Genomic DNA, 19140 nt, shown 5'->3' with positions numbered 1-19140 from the left:
GGAACGAAATAAGGTACCAGAAAAAAAAATAATTATAAATTAAAAAAAAATTGACAAGCAACTATTATTAGAGGCAGTCTGCATGGGAGGGTAAGGGAGAGGGAGAGGGATTCAAAGGGGGGAGGGAATGTGTTCTTACTTTGGTGATGGTACATGAGTGAATTGGTGATGGAAATTTGGAGGGACTACACCTGAGAGGAGAAAGCATGCACTGTACAAAAAAGAAGAATGATGTAGAGTATATACAAAATTAAATAAAATTTAAAAAGAGTACTTTCAAATATATTTTATCATGCCAACAATACACATTACCAAAACCATCAACAATACAACAAAAGAAGAAATCTACAAGCATATCACCCTTATAAATACAGATGCTAAAATCCGCAACAAAATCTTAGCAAACTGAATCCAATGTGCATCAAAAGCATTATACACCACACCCAAGACACAAGATGATTCAACATCTGAAAATCAATTCATGTAATACACCACATCAACAAAAAGAAAAATAAAGACCAGATGATCACATTAGCAGATGTCTACAGTACATATGATAAAATTCAACATTCACTTATGAAATTCCTTGAAAAACTAGGGATATAAAAGAACATATCTTAAATTATTAAAAAAAAAAACAAAACACACAGATGACAACCTATTCTCAATGATGAAAACTGAAAGCTTTCTCACTAACATGTGATATAAGAGAAGAGTGTTCAATCTCACCCTGGCCTTTCAAATAGAGTATTGGAAGTCCTAGTGAGACACAGGGCAAGCTAGAAATTAGGCAGTTTTAGGGACAGTGCAGGAGGGGACCTCTGAAGAATTTAGGGAGGCTTCAGAGATAAGGACAACCAAGGGAAAGTAACCCATTCTACTAGAAAAAACAAACATCCCAGGACCAAGGACAACATTGTTAATGCTAGTCCTGGTTTTTTTCAGGTGGTAAAGGGAGGTGGAGAAATGGAGAGTGGTTTAATTTATGGACACATTAACTTCAATGCAGGGATGCCCATCCAGAACACTGGGCCATAAATTTAAAGATGCAACAAATGGGGAAAGAGAAAGCTGTTAGATAAGGAATGTGAAGATCCCCACTCAGTAGCAAATTAAGTGAGACAGACGAGAACTAACCAATCACAGAGACTGGTGGAGCTTTAGAATAATGAGGGAAAAAAGGTATATATTCCTTAAGACACAACTCCACTTTCGCTTCCTTGCCCCTCCCAGGCCTGGTTCCCTGGCCTGGGAGTCCCACTTTATTTCTGTTCTTTTTCTCCTCAATAAACTTTTTCTTTCTCTAAACAAACTGCCTCTTCTCGCTTGCTTGCCTGAGCGTCTGCGAAGTTCCTGCTGCGGCTTCGTGAGACACCAACCCGTGGGGTCTAGTGGCTGGGGCTCAGCGCTGCCCTGCAGCCTGGGATCCGTTCTAGGCTGGGAGACTAGGCCTGACAATTCCGGTATCACTAGCTAGAGTAATTAGGTAAGAGAAAAACAAAAAAGAAATCCAAGTTTGAAAAGAAGTAGAGCTGTATTATTACAGATACTATGACAGTATGTACAAACAACACAATATACATAGAAAACACACTAAAACTAATGAAGACAATTAGCTAAACAACAAAGAATTGTTACAAAACCAACACACAAGACATTGGTTCAAAATGGCAGCAGGGAAATGCTGCGAGTTAAGTCCTCGATAAAAAATAAATTAATAGGGAGGGAAAAAGGCGGGTCTCTGAAAAAACCAGGACACAGAAGATAAAAGGGCAACTCTGGCTAACTGCCCAAAGAGGAAAGGTGCCATACAAGAGGACGAAAAAAGAGGAAAGCTTGGAACCCTGCTACCCTCCCTCCTCCACAAAGCCTACACACTTCTACCAAAGAAAGAAAAACAACAACAAAACAACAATAAGAAGAAACTATAGATCAAGTGAGAATGTGAGTGGAAAGAACAGGCACCGCACCCTGAGAACGGGAATTGTAGTGGAAAAGTATATGCAGATCATAGACGCCCAGGCTCCCACCCCCAGGCTCCCACGCCCACGACCTTGGTTCCAGGGGAGACTCATGGGAACTGCCACTGAGGTGAATGACCCTCAATGAATAAACAAAAACCAGGCTCTCAGGCAGGGAGCAGGGTGCAAAAGGCACCATTTCTGCTGACACTGAGTGGGCTACTGCCAGCGTCGCAGATCTGAGGGCTTCGGAACTGAGACCCGGAGGATGAAATTTGGGGCGTGGGATCCCCAAGACACACGGCACAGGACAAACACAGCATCCCATGCCTGTGAGCCATTCTATGCCACACCCACTCGGTTCCCCGGAGACCCAGGGGGAAAAAGCACAGCTCTGGAAGGATACTAGGAAAGATATCTTGAGCCACTTAATTATCAGAACAAAATCACCAACTTCTTAATAGTTGGAAGCCAGTGAACCCAAAACCACCCTCAGGCTCTGAGAGGGGTGGGGCTCGCAAACGGAGGTAAGAAGGGAAACAAAAAGTGGAGAAAGACCCCATTCTGGAACTCAGAGCTAGGCAAAGGATTAGGGGTATGGAAAGTGCAGTAACAGTGGGCACTGCACAGGGTGACAGCTGTCAATTTGGATCTGAGACCCTGAAATTGAGAACTAGAGCACAGAATTCAGAGCACGGGATGCATACAGCCACAGGCACAGCACCCGGTGAACATGGGGCAGACACAGCGCCCAGCATGAGCAATAGCCCGTGTCGAGGTGTTCCCCTCCTCCTCTCCATTTCTCAGAAACTACAAGGGGAAAGCACAGGTCATCAAGTACAGGTCTCTAGCGCCTAGTGACCAGAACAAAATCACCACTGATTCCCTACTAGAACTGAGTAAATATGGAGGCAGGAAACTCTAAGAGACAGTGCCCAGCAGCACAGCCACAGCATCAACACCCTGATGTAGTTTTGGCCTACCACTGCTGCTCTCAGTCTGGTAAACAGTTTTCAACACCCCTGAAGGAGCAATCCAAAGAGATGCCCGCCAACACCACAACATCCTAACGCACCGAACCAATTAGAAAGCAATCAGCAGGGAGAAAGGAAAAATACAAATAACCAAGCAAGCCTGCAGGAGAAGGACACACCACAAAAAGAAAATCAGTCACCACAGTCAACAATGAAATGACATGAAAATCAAAATCACACTGAGATACCACCTTACACCAGTAAGAATGGCACTTATCAAAAAAAAAAAAAAGGCAACAACAAATGCTGGCAAGGATATGGTAAAAAAAAGCAACTCTCCTACACTGCTGGTGGGAATGCAAACTGGTCCAACCACTATGGAAAGTTGTCTGGAGGTTCCTCAGTTTACTGAAATTGGAGCGACCATATGACCCAGCAATTCCACTACTAGGGATCTACCCAAAGGACACAAAAACACTGACTCCAAAGAACACCTGTACACCTATGTTTATTGCAACTATGTCTATTTACAATAGGTAAAACCCAGAGACAGGGCCTCCGCTGGTGGAGCAGGTGGTTGAGTGCAATGCTGTGAAGCTGTCCGCAGCCTCTGCAGCACAGGTTCCAACCTGGCTGGCCGGCAAGATACCCACATGGTGAAGCAGACCTCTCCTGTCTCACCACTGCGCCTCTCAGCAGTGGATTTTAGTCAGTCTGCCTGTTCCCTCTGTCTCTGGTGACTCCTCTCACCCTCCTGAGCCTCTGGCCTGTACCACAGTTCTTGTATGAATAAAATAAAATAAATCTTTCAAAAAAAAAACCCAAAAAACAACAATGTGGGAACAACTCAAATGCCCAAAAATAGATGGCTGGATCAGAAGATGTGGCATATATATACACAATGGAATATTATTCAGAAATCAAAAAAGCAACATGGATGGAACTAGAAGGATTTATGTTCAGTGAAATAAGCCAGAAGGAAAAAGAAAAATACCTGATGGTTTCACTGATAGCAGGAATATAGGGGAATGAAATAAAACATCAGTGTAAAAAAAAAAATAACAGTACAAAATACAACAAAGCAAAAAGGGACAATTATAAATTAGAGACATACAGCAGGGGAGGAGGAGGAGAAGGATCAAAGGGAGGGAGAGCAGAGGGGACTGAGATGATGGTGCATGGGTGCACTGGTGAAGGAAACTCCATGGGGACCTTCACCTGAGGGCGTAAGGGGAAGCAAATATTGTTTAAAAATGAACAACAATGTAAAAAAATATTTTAAATTAATAAAGAAAAGAAAATCTCAAAAAAAAAAACCAAAATCAATACACAAAATCAGTAGGTTTCTTATATGCAAAAATCAATCCACAGAGGGAGAAATTAAGAAAATCATCCTATTTAAGTACTGTCCCCAACAAGAATTACACTTTTGGAATAAACCTAAAAAAGGAAGTGTTATATAAAGGAAAACTAAGAAACACTGTAAAAAGAAATAAAAGGAAAGCATAAATGAAAAGGTATTCCCTGTTCTTGAATCTAAAGATCAACTCTACCAAAATGGCCATCCTACCCAAAATAATTTGAAGATTTAATGCAATTCCAATAAAAAGCCAACGGCATCCTAGAGGAGAACAGAACAAATATTACTGAATTTCATTTAAAATCACAAAAAAAAAAATTGGGCCTCCCTGGTGGCGCAGTGGTTGAGCACTGGGCTGCACGAAGCTGCTTGCAGCCTCTGCAATGCTGGTTTGATCCCCCGCGGTCACTGGCGAGGGTTCCACATGGCACGACAGACCTCTCCTGCCGTACCTGCTGCTCCCCTCAGCATTGTATTTTGTCAGTCTGCCTGTTCTGCTCCCCACTCTGGCTCTGCTGAATTCTCTCACCCTCCCGTGCTTCTGACTGTACCCAGTGCTTGTATAAATAAATAAATAAATAAATAAATAAATAAATAAATAGATTCATAAAAAATCCCTAAATAGTTAAATTTCTGCTGATCAAAAAGGGGAAGGGCAGGGAGGTCGTTATTTGACTCTCAGACTTCAAACTATACTACAAAGCCATGTTAATAAAAACAGAATAGTAGTGCAACTCAAACAAATAGTACAATGGAAGGAAACTGAAAGTCAGGAAATAAAGCTACACATATGGACAAGTAATCTATGACACAGAAACAAAAAATACTGGACTAAGGAAAGTCACTTTAATAAATAAATGGTCTGGACTGCAACACGCACAATAATTAAATTAGATCACTTTCTCACACAATGTGTAAAAGTCAACCCCATACGGCTTAAAACTTGTCTATAAAATTGCAAAAGATACAAAAGCAAACCTAGGCAAAAGACTAACTCAGAAACACCTTTGAGGTCCTGTCTCCAGTAACAAGCAAAAAAGGGAGACTATAAATTTCTGGGATACATCTAACTTTAATCAAATCCTGACAACTGTGAAGGTTAGATTCTCTCTTCTCCCAAAGGTTGAAATATCTAATTAGGAACATAATATACAGTTAGCTAATTTCACACAAAAATTAACATGAATAGCTACCAATAAAAGCTTATAGATCAAAGTGAAATTCTTACCAATAAGACCTCCTGGAGCAGCATACTGAAGATCATTATGTTCTGCAAAAAGTGATACAATTTTGGAAAAAATTGGCTTACACAAAAGTTTTCCTCCATTATCTTTGGAAACAATACCAGGTCGAACTTCTAGCTCCTGGCCCACCTGAAACATGTAAGTGAGAAATTAAAATACTTGAAAGAACACAATTTTGATGATAAGTAAACAGTTCTAAGAGACAGCTTGCTTAACTGGAATGAGGTTCATTTTATCTGCAAGAATGATTTCAATTACTTTAAAAAGAAAACCTTAAGGGCCTCCCCTGGTGGTGCAGCAGTTGAGCGCTGGGCTGCGACGCTGCTTGCAGCCTCTGCAGAGCCGGTTTGATCCCTGGTCTCCCCGGCCACTGGCAAGGGTCCCACATGGTGCGCAGACCTCTCCTGCCGCCTGCTGCTCCCCTCAGCAGTGTATTTCATCAGTCTTCTGTACTGTTCCCCATTCTGACTCTGGTGAGTTCTCTCACCCTCCCACGCTCTGACTGTACCCAGAGCTTATATAAATAAATAAATCTTAAAAAAAAAAGCTTAAAAATACAGAAAAACCACAATCATCTGATTGTTAAATATGACCTAAAAAATAAAAAAAAAACCCCACTATGATTAGATATTAACAAATATTTAAAAATATAGCCTAGTAGCTTTTGTACAGACATGGAACAGAAAAGGAAACTGCAAAATATCCAGCTGATTTAAATGCGAAGCTTCCTCATAAAACAATGGATGGAATCCAGGATTACCACTGCTTAGGACTCAAAAGAATGGAAGTAGTTCCAGAAGTTATGGAGGGTAAAAATTCATCTGATGATAAAGATATTTTAGTAATTCAATCAGGCGAGGTCATTTCCCCAACAAATAAACAGTGAAATGCTTGGAAAGCAGGAAAGAAAAATAATGAGGTTCTTCTGCAAAAAATAGTTGATATTTTTTCTGCACAGCTACAGGATTTTGATTGGCAGTTCAGAACTGTACTTTCTAATAACACTGTTATATTACAAATGCTGCTTTTAAACTTTCATGTACATGTAAAAACACATAGCAAAGTCAAATCATATTCTGTTCAAACTATAAAGAGGTGCAGAATGTTAACAAATTCCTTAGAAGCAGCTAATAAGGTGATGTAGCAATTGAAATATTCAGAAATGATCCATCCCAACGCTACTAGATTCTACTGCCGCAAATGATATACAAAACAAACTGTGTATTTCAAAGTCAGAGATATATTAACTTTAAAAGCAGAGAAAACAGTACTAAGATTATAAAGATAAATCTGTAAGATTATAAAGATAAACCTGTAAACAACAAAAAATTACAAGGCTGATGGCAATGCATAAAAATAGCTAAAAAGGCTAGGACAGCAACTCAATTTCCATATTTAAAACAATATAAGCACACAGCACAAATGCAAATAAATATTACTTGAATGTGTATAGCAACAATGTGTTATTTACAAATATTGTAAGCTTAATATAAAAATTAAAGAGTCCTTATTTTTCTCATAATTCCAAGAAAAATTATAAAATATATAAAAGCCCTTTTGACATGAGCAAGAAAAAATGACGAGGGCCTTCCTGGTGGCATACAAGCTAAGTCTCACACAGGGAGCTAATACACATATGGTGCAACAGACCTCTCTTGTCTCTCTCTCGCGCTCTCTCTCTCTCTCACACACACACACACACACACACACACACACACACACACACATTACATTACATTTGTGTGAATAAGTTTGAGTCTAGAATTACAGTAACTAGAATTTTATACTGGGAACAACAAAAAAAGTAACTCTGTTACTTTCACATTTCTGTTTCTGATGGGGAAAGTATGCTCTGATAAAAAGAACAGCTCTCACTATACAGTACATATATACACAGTTGGTCAAAAATCAATTAAGATTATACACAGGTTAACTTTTTTATAGACTTAATAATCAACTAACACTTCTGGATTTTAACATCATTGCATCACAACCATTTTTAATTTCAGTTAACTTTAAAAATGAGTGCTCAATAAATAAAAATGTTATTTCAGGGCCTCCACGGTGGCACAGGGGGTTGAGCGCAGCACTATGGAGCTGTCGGCAGCACGGGTTCGATTCCTGGCCGGCCAAGGAGATGCCCACATGGCACAGCAGACCTCTCCTCTCTCACCCGCTGCTCCCCTAAGCAATGCTTTTGGTCCGTCTGCCTGTTCTGCTATCTGTTCTTTCTCTGGTGAATCTTCTCACCCTCCCGCACCTCTGACCTGTACCCCAACTCTTGTATAAATAAAAATAAAATCTTAAAAACACAAAATAGAAAACAAAACAATATAAAAAATATGAATTTTAGATTCCATTTTACCATGTATTTTTTTCTGGTTAAGAATTTAACATTCAGGGACTCCCTGGTGGCACTAGAGGTTAAGATGCAGCACTCTAAGGCTGTCCACGGCTACTGCAGCATAAGTTCGCTCCCTCACCAGGGAAGTGACCCACATGGTGCAGCAGGCCTCTCCTGCTGCTCCCCTTAGCAGTGTATTTCAGTCAATCCACTTGTTCTGTTCCCGACTCTGTCTCTGGTTCATCCTTTCATCCCCCGCAGCTCTGGCCTATACACCAGTTCTTGTAAGCATAAATAAATCTTAAAAATGAAAAAAGAATTTAACATTCAGTTTACCTTTAATACTCCTTTTAAAATACTACCACCAGCCACACCCCCTTTAAGGTCATCAACTTCACAGCCAGGTTTGTTGACATCAAATGATCTAATAACTTGGAAGGGGTAGGTAAGAAAAGAAATATAAAGCTACTGTTATCTTAATTAGATGAAATATTGATTCAAATTCTAACACTGATTAATTCTATCATAAAGGAGACCAGTATGATATAGCTCACTCTGTGGTAAAATGTTATTCACAATACTTACCATATTCTTACTTACTAACAAAAAAATGAAAAACTTGATTAATTTGACTGCAAATGCTTTATGTATACTTTGGAGGACAATGTAACTATAATTAAAAAAAAAATTCTTTTAATAATATTCTAAAAAAACCCAATTTTTTTTTTAAATAATACTAGGTATATAACTGTGTAAAGAGAAAGTTGTTCTGGAATAAGTTATGTTCTTCCCCAAAATTCATGCTGATATTCAAACCTCAGAAAGTGACTATTTAGAGAGTGAGAGAGTTTTTTAAAGAGTTTATCAGGGGAGGTGGGCATAATCCAATTTGAACTGGCTTTCTAGTAAGTAGAGATTTGGATTTAAAGAGAGGAAAACACAAGGCTACAGTAAAATGGCGGTCATCTAAAACTCAAGATTATAGACCTTAGAAGAACCCAACACTCTGCTGATACCCTGATCTCCAATTTCTTTCACAATTGATTTCCACTGTTTCAGGCACCCAGTGATTGGTATTTTGTTATGGCACCCACTGCAAAGAAAAACATTCACCCTTACTATAATGGGGGAGGAAAAACACTTCTATGATTACTTTCATTTAAAAAGATTTGTACTGGATTCTCTTTAGAGCAAATAAATGTTTCACCTTTTAAGAGACTGTACATGTGCACATGTTTATATGGACAGAAAGCTAGGAAAACATGTTTGCATCTGTACTGAAAAATTAATTTTTTCTTTATATACCACTGTATTTTAGGACTTCCCCAATAAAACCTATTTTTAAAATTAGAAAATAATTGTGGAATTTTATAAATCATGTAACAATAGTTCTTACAAAGACAACGTATCACAATATTTCTCAAACCACATACGAGGCCTGGATAAAAAAGCAGTAATGTAAAATGTTCTGGAGAGGCTTCTAGTAATTTGTACACAAGAACCTCAAACAAATCAAATTATACTATTACGATGATTATTATAAACCTAATTAAGGGAAAATAAAAATCTTCATTGAAGCATTCCCATATCATCTGTATAGCAGCTCGAATATCCTGTTCTTGATTGAAAAAAATATATTTCTCTAATCTCAATTACATGATAAACCTTATTCACAGGAAAAATGTTTAACACTTGTATTTTACTCAGGATCCTATTTCTTATCCAATTTAGCATAGAAATGACAATTTAGGAATTAGTCTACTTTAATATAATGTATAAACCTTTTCATGCCACGAAGCTGAAAATGAAATGCACTGTCTTCATAAAGCCAATCCTTACCAATAAGCCGGGGTTCTGAAGTAAAGTCTCTTAAAGGTACAGGAATTTTCTTTACAATATACTCACACACCACTTCAATATTGTATTTCAGCTGAGCAGAAATTGGAATAATGGGAGCGCCTTCTGCTACTGTACCTGTATGACAATCAAAATTTGTTAGTTTTACAGAAAGTGTTCAATTTCTTACATAAAACAATGGTTAAGATCACAATTGCTATCTAAATACCACCAACATGTGGAGAGTGAATGTTCAATTTAGGAAGATGACAGTATTTTTTTTCCCTTTGAAAGGGGACACTATTCTCTTGAAGTGAAAAATTATGAAATTATGTAAATAAACATAACAAAAAGATTAAAAAAATAATCATTTTTAAGTGTTAAAGAAATAAAATGCTAGCATCACTAGTTCGAAAGATTTCCAATGACACGTAAAATACATTTCAGACCATCTGCTTATCAAAGATTGCTAGAGCAAGGTTTGCTCCTTATGTTCAAATATAACATAAGTCATATCTTGCCCAAATGTTTTAAAGAAAGGGACATTAAAAATTAAACAAATTTGGGCCTCCCTGGTGGTGCAAGAGTTAAGATGCAACCTATGAAGCTATCTGCAGCCACTGCAGCATAAGTTTGATTCCTGGCCAGCCAAGGAGCAATCCACATGGCACAGATCTCTCCTAAGTCACCCACTGCTCCCCTCAGCAGTGTACTTCGGTCAATCTGCCTATTCTGTTCCACACTCTGTCTCTGGTGAATCCTCTCATCCCCACCACCCCCCATACCTTTGTCCTGTACCCCAGCTCTTGTATGTATAAGTCAGTCTAAAAAAAAATTAAATCACTATCAGTCCTACTTCAAGAAAAACTCAGAGAATAAACAGTATCAGAATAGCCAAACATCAAAATGAATGCAGTTTTCATCTGTTTTACTCCCACGCTTTTTAGAAAGAGTTCTAAAAAATTTTGACTGGCGCTTGCTTTGAAGCACATACTTTAAAGCAGGAACAACATAGATTAGCATGGTGCATGCCCATGCAGAATGTGCAAATCTGTGAAGCTTCAGAATTTTTATCATCATAAAGAAGCTATTATGTCATTAAAAAAGAAAAAGTAGGGGCATCCCTTGTGGTGCAGCAGGTTCAGCGCCACACTGTGAAGCCGTCTGCAGCCTCTGCAGTGCAGATTCTATCACAGGCTGGCCAGGGAGAAATCCACATGGTGTAGCAGACCTCTCCTTTCTCGTCCGCTGCTCCCATCAGCACTATTTTTGGTTAGTCTGCCTGTTCTGCTCCCCGCTCTGTCTCTAGTGAATTCTCTCACCCTCCTGCACCTCTGAGCTGTACCCCAGTTCTTGTATAAATAAATCTTTTAAAAAAAGATAGAAAAGTAAAAAAAATTAGTAAAAAAAAAAAAGTAAAAAAGAAAAGGATAAAAATTTGGTCAGTAATAAAATCACTTCTTTTCTGTCTACAGTGCTCTTTGAACACATCAAATTCAGAAACAGGCTTCAGTGATGCTGTTCAAACAATGGCTAAAAGCAACAAATATGTTAAGTAAGTACTAGTAAGCAAGGTTTACAACCCAGAAATTCACTTCATCTTTCAATTAATCTGCTTTTCAGAGCAGTACAGATACTCACTAAATATTACAGCTTCTTACCTTGTATAAATGCAAGGATCTGTTCATATTGTTCTTTAGCCTGACTTTCCTTTACCAAATCAATTTTATTTTGTAAAATCAAAATATGTTTTAGCTTCATAATTTCTATGGCAGCAAGGTGTTCAGAAGTCTGAGGCTGGGGACAAGACTCGTTACCAGCTAAATTGATAATGAAAAATTAAAGACAAAATAGAACAAACAAAAAATGAAGAGGACTAATAACAATTAGGTTATATCTAATAAATACTTTGGATGTCCAATTGAAAACAAATTTCTGGATAACATTATTGTTTTCCTAGATACCCTGTTTAAACTCCATTAATCTGATTGCATTAGATTCCCAGGGGGGATGGAGTGGGCGGTAAGGGGGGTTTGTGTTTAGCTGTATGTTTAGAATAGCTAACAAGAACTATAATTATCAAAGCTTTAGAGGTAGATGCCACCAAAGATGACCCCTGGCCCTATCTCCCAGTCTTCAACACCATGTTACTCCCTCCTTTAAATATGAGGAAACTAACAACTTACTTCAGAGAGAGCTGTGTTAAAATGATGGGATGTCACTTTTTAAACAAGGTTACAAAGATTGGCTTCTATCTGAGAAGTTTGTTGTTTCTCTAAAACATCTGTCATGCAATGAGAAGACTGGGGCAACTACGTAAAAACCCCATGTGAGAAAGAACTAGGAAATACGTAAATTTATAAGCCAATTCTTCAGCTTCAGACAAATCTTGGTAATTGTAGGATTTCCTGACAGATTATGGTAATCAGTTTGGGCCAGAGGAAAAAACCTCTAAGCCAGAAAAATAGCAATTAAATGTTTGCTATGCTCAAAATTAAGTTTTGCGTTATGGGGCTCTCCAGTTAAAAAACTGAGCATTTTTGTTAGCTGACTCCCATAAAGCAAAGAAATAATTATCATCCATTTTTATGGAAAAAGTTTCAGTGTGCTCAACCTCAACAACATATAGTAAAAGTCCTAAAAACCACCAACATATACCAACAGCAGAAATGATATGGCAAATATACCACCCATAGCTTTACTCTCAGGGAAGGAACTTGGAGGGATACTCTTGTTAGTCAAGGTGGAGCACTGCTCTCATATTGACTTGCAACCTTCAAGCAAAAGCTAAACATTGTTTTTGTTTTGTTACCTCCTCATTAAGCAAAAGTTCTCTCGGTTTCTTTTGGCTAGTAAACTCAGTTACTAATTGAGGTCTTTTAAATAATCAGTCACATAAATAAAGCTTTTCGAAAGTGGGATATATTTGTCTTTGCCTCATGGTAATAGCAAGCACAATTCACTTTTTTTTTTAATAAAAGGAAAAACATTGTCTTAAAACATTGTCTTAAAAACATTGTCTTAAAACATCTTAAAAAATAACTAGCAGGATATGTGTTCAATACATCAATGAATAGTTCTGCTAAACCACATTCATACCACATTCATACGTCATAAAAGCCACAATCTTCTATAGTAAACCATCTGGTCTTGATATTAAACAGGGATGGTCTTTGTCTTAGGACTTTCTGAAGATAACCTATATATATCATCCTTCATATGAGTGACCTTATTATCAAAGCTTTAGAGGTAGATACCAACAAAGATCACTCCTGGCCTTATCTCTCAGTCTTCAACACCACTGTTACTCCCTCCTTTAAATATGAGGAAACTAAAGACTTACTTCAGAGAGAGCAGTGTTAAAGTGATGGGATGTCACTTTTTAAGTAAGGTTACAAGATTGGCTTCTATCTGAGAAGTTTGTTGTTTCTCTCAAAACATTTGTCATGCAAAGAGAAGATTGGGGCTTACCATACCAGCTCTTAGGGTGAGACAGTCACATCCATAATGGTAGGGTAAAGGGAGACAATGCCTGAAAGGCATACCATATGATTTAGAGTGATGACATGAAGTCTCAGTAGATATGGAGATGAAATCAACCATATGTGTTATTTCAATTGCAGGAAATGCAATAAAAACTCTAAATATTGAAACTGCGTAGCTTCCCTGCTTGGTGGTATTTTTGTATGGAATGTCACCATTGATACCAGGAGAGTAACTCTTCTTTACACAAAGATAACAATGGAAGTTTCATCTTTAGAATCTTCCTGAAGTCCTTCTTCCTCCTTTTACTAAACTCAATATAATGACTCAATACAAGTGTAATAGCTGTTAGTGATATCTGAATCTAACAAACCTGAGCGGTTTGGCCAACACTCTAAACTTACAGTTGGTGTCAGCAGTAAAGCAACCTTGTGTAACAACAGTGCCTTCTAATTTTATATTTTCCCCTGGATTCTGTGCAGCCTCTTACCAAAAACACCTCTAAACATTTGAATAAGAAACATGAGCCATTCTAAAAAAAAAAATCAAAACACTCCCTCCATACCACTTACACACTTGTATACAAAAATCTAAATAAAAGAACAGTGGGAAAAATGGACTGTTGACTTAAAAGTTATGGGTGTTTAGTTCCCCTTATTGGGTATTTTGTGATGATAAGCATACATGCCATGCATGCTAATTTAGATGGTCTGGTAGTTTCCATTAATTGCTACTATAGAGATCAGTGTTTCCCTTTAAACATCTCATCTTGGTTAATTTCACAAAGATTTGTCCAAACCAATTCTGATTTATTTACCTATCAACAGAAGAGCTGCATCCATCACTGCTGCACCATTCAGCATAGTTGCCATCAAAATATCATGGCCAGGGCAGTCAACAAAGGAAACATGTCTAATAATCAAGAACCAGTTTTAATAATTATTTAATTAGCTTCAATAAATATTTACATATACAAAAAAAGACTTTTGAAAATTAATCATTTCAAAAACAATCTTGCTACAAAGTAAAATGGCTATAAACTTGAGAGTCCCAGAATTTCAAAGTGACATTACTAGCTGAAATCAAGATGACTGAAGATCATTTTGCAGATGTACTTTACCCAAAAACAAGGCTCTTAAAAAAGTTGGGGAAACGTCCAAATTCAGTCAAAGTGAAGACAGACTATAGAATATATACTAAATATCATATATTTGAGAGCCAAACCTAATGAACAAAATGACATTTATTTACATTATTTGCTGGTTACAGATACTCTTCAAGTCCGTGATCCATTTTCTAGTTGAAGCATTTCTTTTGTTGTTGAGTTTTTGAGAGTTCATGTAATTTATAAATATTTCCTTTGGGTCAGTCTCTTATCTTTTGATTACCAACAGGTTCTTTTGCTGAAATATTATTTTCAACTTTGATGAACTACCAATTTTTTCTTCTAAGGATTAACCTTAGCAAACTATTTAAAAACTGCTCAAGCAGCCCAACCCTAAACGGTTAACCTAAGTAGGGGTGACAAGTTTGTTTTTAAGTATGCAAGGATGACTGAGTATGTCTGAAAACTATAGTCCCTGAGGACCATGAATTATAAATTACTTTCTTATAATTAGTGTAACGTGAAATTAAATCACACAAACCATTTACACATTAGCACCCCTAGTAAAGTAATAAAGGTGCAAATCTAACAAAAATGTACAAGATCTGTAAGAGAAAAATCTTGAGTCTAATAAATGAAATAACAATTGGTGAACCAATGAGTAGGCAACTCAATGTTAAGATGTCAGTTCTTTACTGACGAACTGATTCATTGACATCCAATCAAATACCCTATTATTTTGTTAGTGCTAGCAAACTTATTTTAAAATGATACAAAGAGTTAAAACTCAGCATAGCCAACACAGTGGTCACTGAAAATATCAAAGTTTAAAGACAGATAATTCTGTCTTTACCCACTTCAACATTTACTGCAAAAGTCAGAATAATCAGAGCTACACTAGCGTGTGGTAAAGGACAGGATGCACCTCTGGGAGGGACAACAGCATAGAGAAACAAAACCTCCATAGAACTCAGCAAACCATAGCCTGGTCAGGTAAAGTCAGGGAGTACTCTATTGCAGTAATCTTATACAGTCATCTGTGGCACTTATCAGCAGTTTACCCAGATAGACACCAAACAGTCCCAACAGCAAGGACATACCCAACTGGACAACCTCCACTGGACAGAGCAAGCCCAAAAACAAACAATGAGGAGAAAAAAAAATGCAAATTGTCAAGCAAACCCTCCTGGGAATGATACTTCATAGACAGAATATTAATCTCTAGTACCCAATACACTGATATAGAAGAATTTCTCTGCTTGACACTTGAAGAAATCAAAATTCTAACAATTTAAAAATTCAAGAATATAAAATGAAAAGACAGCTATGAGAAACACAATCAACGAACAGGTAAATGAGATTGAAACTAAAAAAATGAAGGAGCTATAGGATATTAAAAGATCAATGGAGGAGAGCTAAAAAATTCTGGAAATATACATGAAAATAGGTGCTATGAAAGAATAAACCAGTACTCCTGAAGTTACAAAAAAAGAAAAAAGAAACAAACAACAATAACAAAACCTAAAGGAAAGTGATCTACAAAGGAAAAAGAATGAGGAAGTATTTCAAGAATTATCAGGCACCAACAGCAAAGGAAAGATTAAATCATAGGAATCCCAGAAGAAAAGACATGGAAATTGAGGAACTATTCAAGGAAAAAAGTGAAGAGATCTTCCCAAAACTGAAGGAAATGAAAACAGACATATAGGAAGACAGGACAACAAACTACCATAACAGAGGAAAACTACAGCAAGACACATCACAGCAAAGCTTCCAAGAGTTCAAGACAACGAAAAATAATGAAGCTGACGTGGAAGGAGAAAGATAATCTATAAAAGAAAACCAATCAGGCTGACATCAGACTATACTGCAGAAACATTACAGGCCACAAGAACATGGAGTGATATATTAAAAAAAAAACCAAAAAACAAAAAAACAACCAAGCCTGGGCATCCCTGGTGGCTCAGTGGGTTGAGCTCAGCACTGAGAAGCTGTTCCACAGTCTCTGCAGTGTGGGTTTGATTCCTGGCTGGCCAGGGAGAGTCCCACATAGCACGGAACATCTCTCCTGTGTGGCCCACTGCTCCCCTCAGCAGTATATTTCAGTCAGTCTGCCTGTGCTGTTCCCCGCTCTGTCTCTGGTGAGTCCTCTCACCCTCCAGCAACTCTGGGCTGTGCCACAGCTTTTATATAAAAATGGATAGATCTTTAAAAAAAAAAAAAAAAAGACAAAAATGTCAGCAAAGAATATTCTAGCCTGCAAAGCTCTCCTTCCTTTAAGGGAGAGAGAGCAATATGGATGTTCCTAGACAGACAAAATCTTCAGAAAGTTGTTACTACTAAACTCCAGCTCCAAGAAATTTTACAAGAAGCCACAAAATCTAAACCAACAGAAGGAATGAACAGGAGTAACTGAACAAGGTATTGAGCAGAAGCACAAAACAATTACAAAATGCTAATAATAAATTCATGTGTCAATGATCATCTTAAAGGTAAATGGACTAAGGCCTCCCTGAGGTCTAGGAATTGAGTCTGGGCACTATCACCTCTACCACTAGAATTCGATCCCTAGACAGGGAATTGACCTACAGAAGGCGCAGCAGGACTTCACTTTTCTCACCTACTGCTTCCCTTAGCAGTGTATTTCAGTAGATCCGACTTTTCTGCTCCCCACCCAGTGTGTCTGATGTGCCCTTCCACATCTCGGGCCTACATTCCAGGTCTTCTATTCAAAAATAAAGAAATAATTTTTTTTTTTTAAAAAAAGGTAAGGAGCCTCACTGATGGTGCAGTGGGTTGAGTGAAGCGCTGTGAACCTGTCCACAGCCCAGGCAGCACCGGTTCAATTTCTGGCTGCCTAGGAGAAACCCACATGGCATGGCTGACCTCTCCTAGCTCTCCTGCTGCTCCCCTCAGCAGTGTCTTTGGTCTGTCTGCCTCTATTCTGCTCCCTATGTCTATGGTGAATTTTCTCACCCTCCCACCATCTGGCCGGTACCCCAGTTTTTGTAGAAATAAATAAATCTTTAAAAAAAAAAAAAAGGTAAAAGACAAAACTCCTCAATGTCATAGAGTAGCATGCTGAATTACAGAACACAATCCAACCAGATCTTAAAGACAAAGTAAAGGATTGGAAAAACAATTCTACATGCAAATGTCCCCAAAAGAGGGCAATGGCAACCATACTTGTAGTATTAGATAAAATAGACTTCAAACCAGTGGCTTACCTGGGGGCACAAGGGGTTAAGATGCAGTATTAGGGAGCAATCCCCACCCACTGCAACACGAGTTCGATCCCTGGCCTGCCAGGGAGCTACCCACATGGTGCAACAGACCTCTCCTAACTTACCTGCTGCTCCCCTCAGCAGTATACTTCAATCAGTCTGCCTGTTCTGTTCCCCACTGTCTCTGGTGAATCCTCTCACAACCCTGAACCTCTGGCCTGTACCCCAGTTCTCATATGCATAAATATATAACTTTTTTTAAAAAATAGACTTCACCTAAAAAAGGTTGTAAGAAACATGATCAATTGGACACACAATTATCAATGGGACGACACAACAGGAAGTCCTAACACTCATCAATGTACACTCACCAAAGGAGGGAGAACGAAAATGTATTAGAGGATTGCTATCACCTCTGAAAACAGCCATGATAGAAAATGTTTGCGTCAGCACCCCTCTCTCACCAATGGTCTGAACAGTAAGACAGAAATAAAACAAGGACATAGCAATCCTAAATAAAGATCTAGACCACATCAAACATACATCTAAAGACCTCTGTACCTCTTAAAAACCAAATACACAGTTTGCTCAAGTATACATGGGTCATTCACCATGATTAATCACGTGCTGGGTTACAAGACAAATATCAACAAATTTGAAGACTGAAATTAAACCAGTATCTTCTCTGACCATAAGGCATCAAACTAGAAATCAACTTTGAAAAGCAAGCAAGGAATCCCCCCACTATATGGAGGCTGAAAACAACTGGATTAATGAGGAAATCAAACAAGAAATCTAAAAATACTTTGAAATGAAGTACAATGGGCACAATAACAAGAAGAAAGTATACAGTAGCACAGGTCACATCAAGAAACAAGAAAGAATTCCCCCCCAAACCAACCTGATTTCCCATCTCGAAGAACCAGCAGATGAACAAAAGACCCCCCAAATTCAGTTGAATTGAAATAATAATAATTCAGAAAGAAATAAATGATATAAAAATTAAAAAAAATCCTAAAAGATCAATGAAACCAAACATTGGTTCTCTGAAAAACAAATAAAAGACAAACTCTATCGCCATGTTCAAAAAGAAAAAAGGAGAGAAAACTCAAACAGGATCACAAATGAAAGAAATTACAACAGACAGAAGAAATCCAGAATATAATTAGCTATTACTATGAACATCTGTATTCAAACAAGTTCAGCAATCTAGGTGAAATAAGCAAATTCTTAAAACCGTATAAAGCTGAATAAAGAAGAAACAAAAACTTAAGGCAATTACAAGCAAGTAAATTTAAACAATAATCAAAACCCTCCTCAAAAACAATAGTTCAGGGGCCTCCCCTGGTGGCACTGTGGTTGAGCGCTGGGCTGCAAAGCTGCTCGCAGCCTCAGCAGCGCCGTTCGATCCCCGGTCGGCGAGGGTCCCACATGGCGCGCAGACCTCTCCTGCCGCCCGCTGCTCCCCTCAGCAGTGTGTTTCAGTCCTTCTGCCTGTTCTGTTCCCCGCTCTGGCTCTGGTGAATTCTTTCACCCTCCTGTGCTTCTGACTGTACTCAGTGCTTATATAAATAAAATAAAATAAAATAAAATAAAATAAAATAAAATA

The 19140-nt window shown here is 38.1% G+C and overlaps 1 protein-coding gene across 3 annotated transcripts in view; it reads right to left on the bottom strand.

The window, feature by feature from the left end:
- The window catches only part of LOC119250666 (eukaryotic translation initiation factor 2 subunit 3, X-linked-like), a 61628-nt gene that overhangs the window by 34536 nt on the left and 7952 nt on the right, over positions 1-19140 (bottom strand). For 2 of the 3 annotated variants that reach the window (XM_054697641.1, XM_037518325.2), the window contains exons 5-9: positions 14020-14114; positions 11381-11539; positions 9723-9857; positions 8220-8314; positions 5524-5668 (exon numbers count right to left, since the gene is read on the bottom strand). In XM_054697641.1, the coding sequence (XP_054553616.1) occupies positions 5524-5668; positions 8220-8314; positions 9723-9857; positions 11381-11539; positions 14020-14114 (629 nt within the window). The remainder of the gene's footprint in view (positions 1-5523; positions 5669-8219; positions 8315-9722; positions 9858-11380; positions 11540-14019; positions 14115-19140) is intronic. The other variant, XM_037518326.2, reaches the window with a different exon arrangement.

This window comes from Talpa occidentalis, unplaced genomic scaffold, assembly GCF_014898055.3.
Source record: "Talpa occidentalis isolate TD23 unplaced genomic scaffold, MPIMG_talOcc4v2.1 talOcc4.18, whole genome shotgun sequence".
Taxonomy (NCBI): Eukaryota; Metazoa; Chordata; class Mammalia; order Eulipotyphla; family Talpidae; genus Talpa; species Talpa occidentalis.
This window is presented reverse-complemented; position numbering and strand designations above follow the sequence as displayed.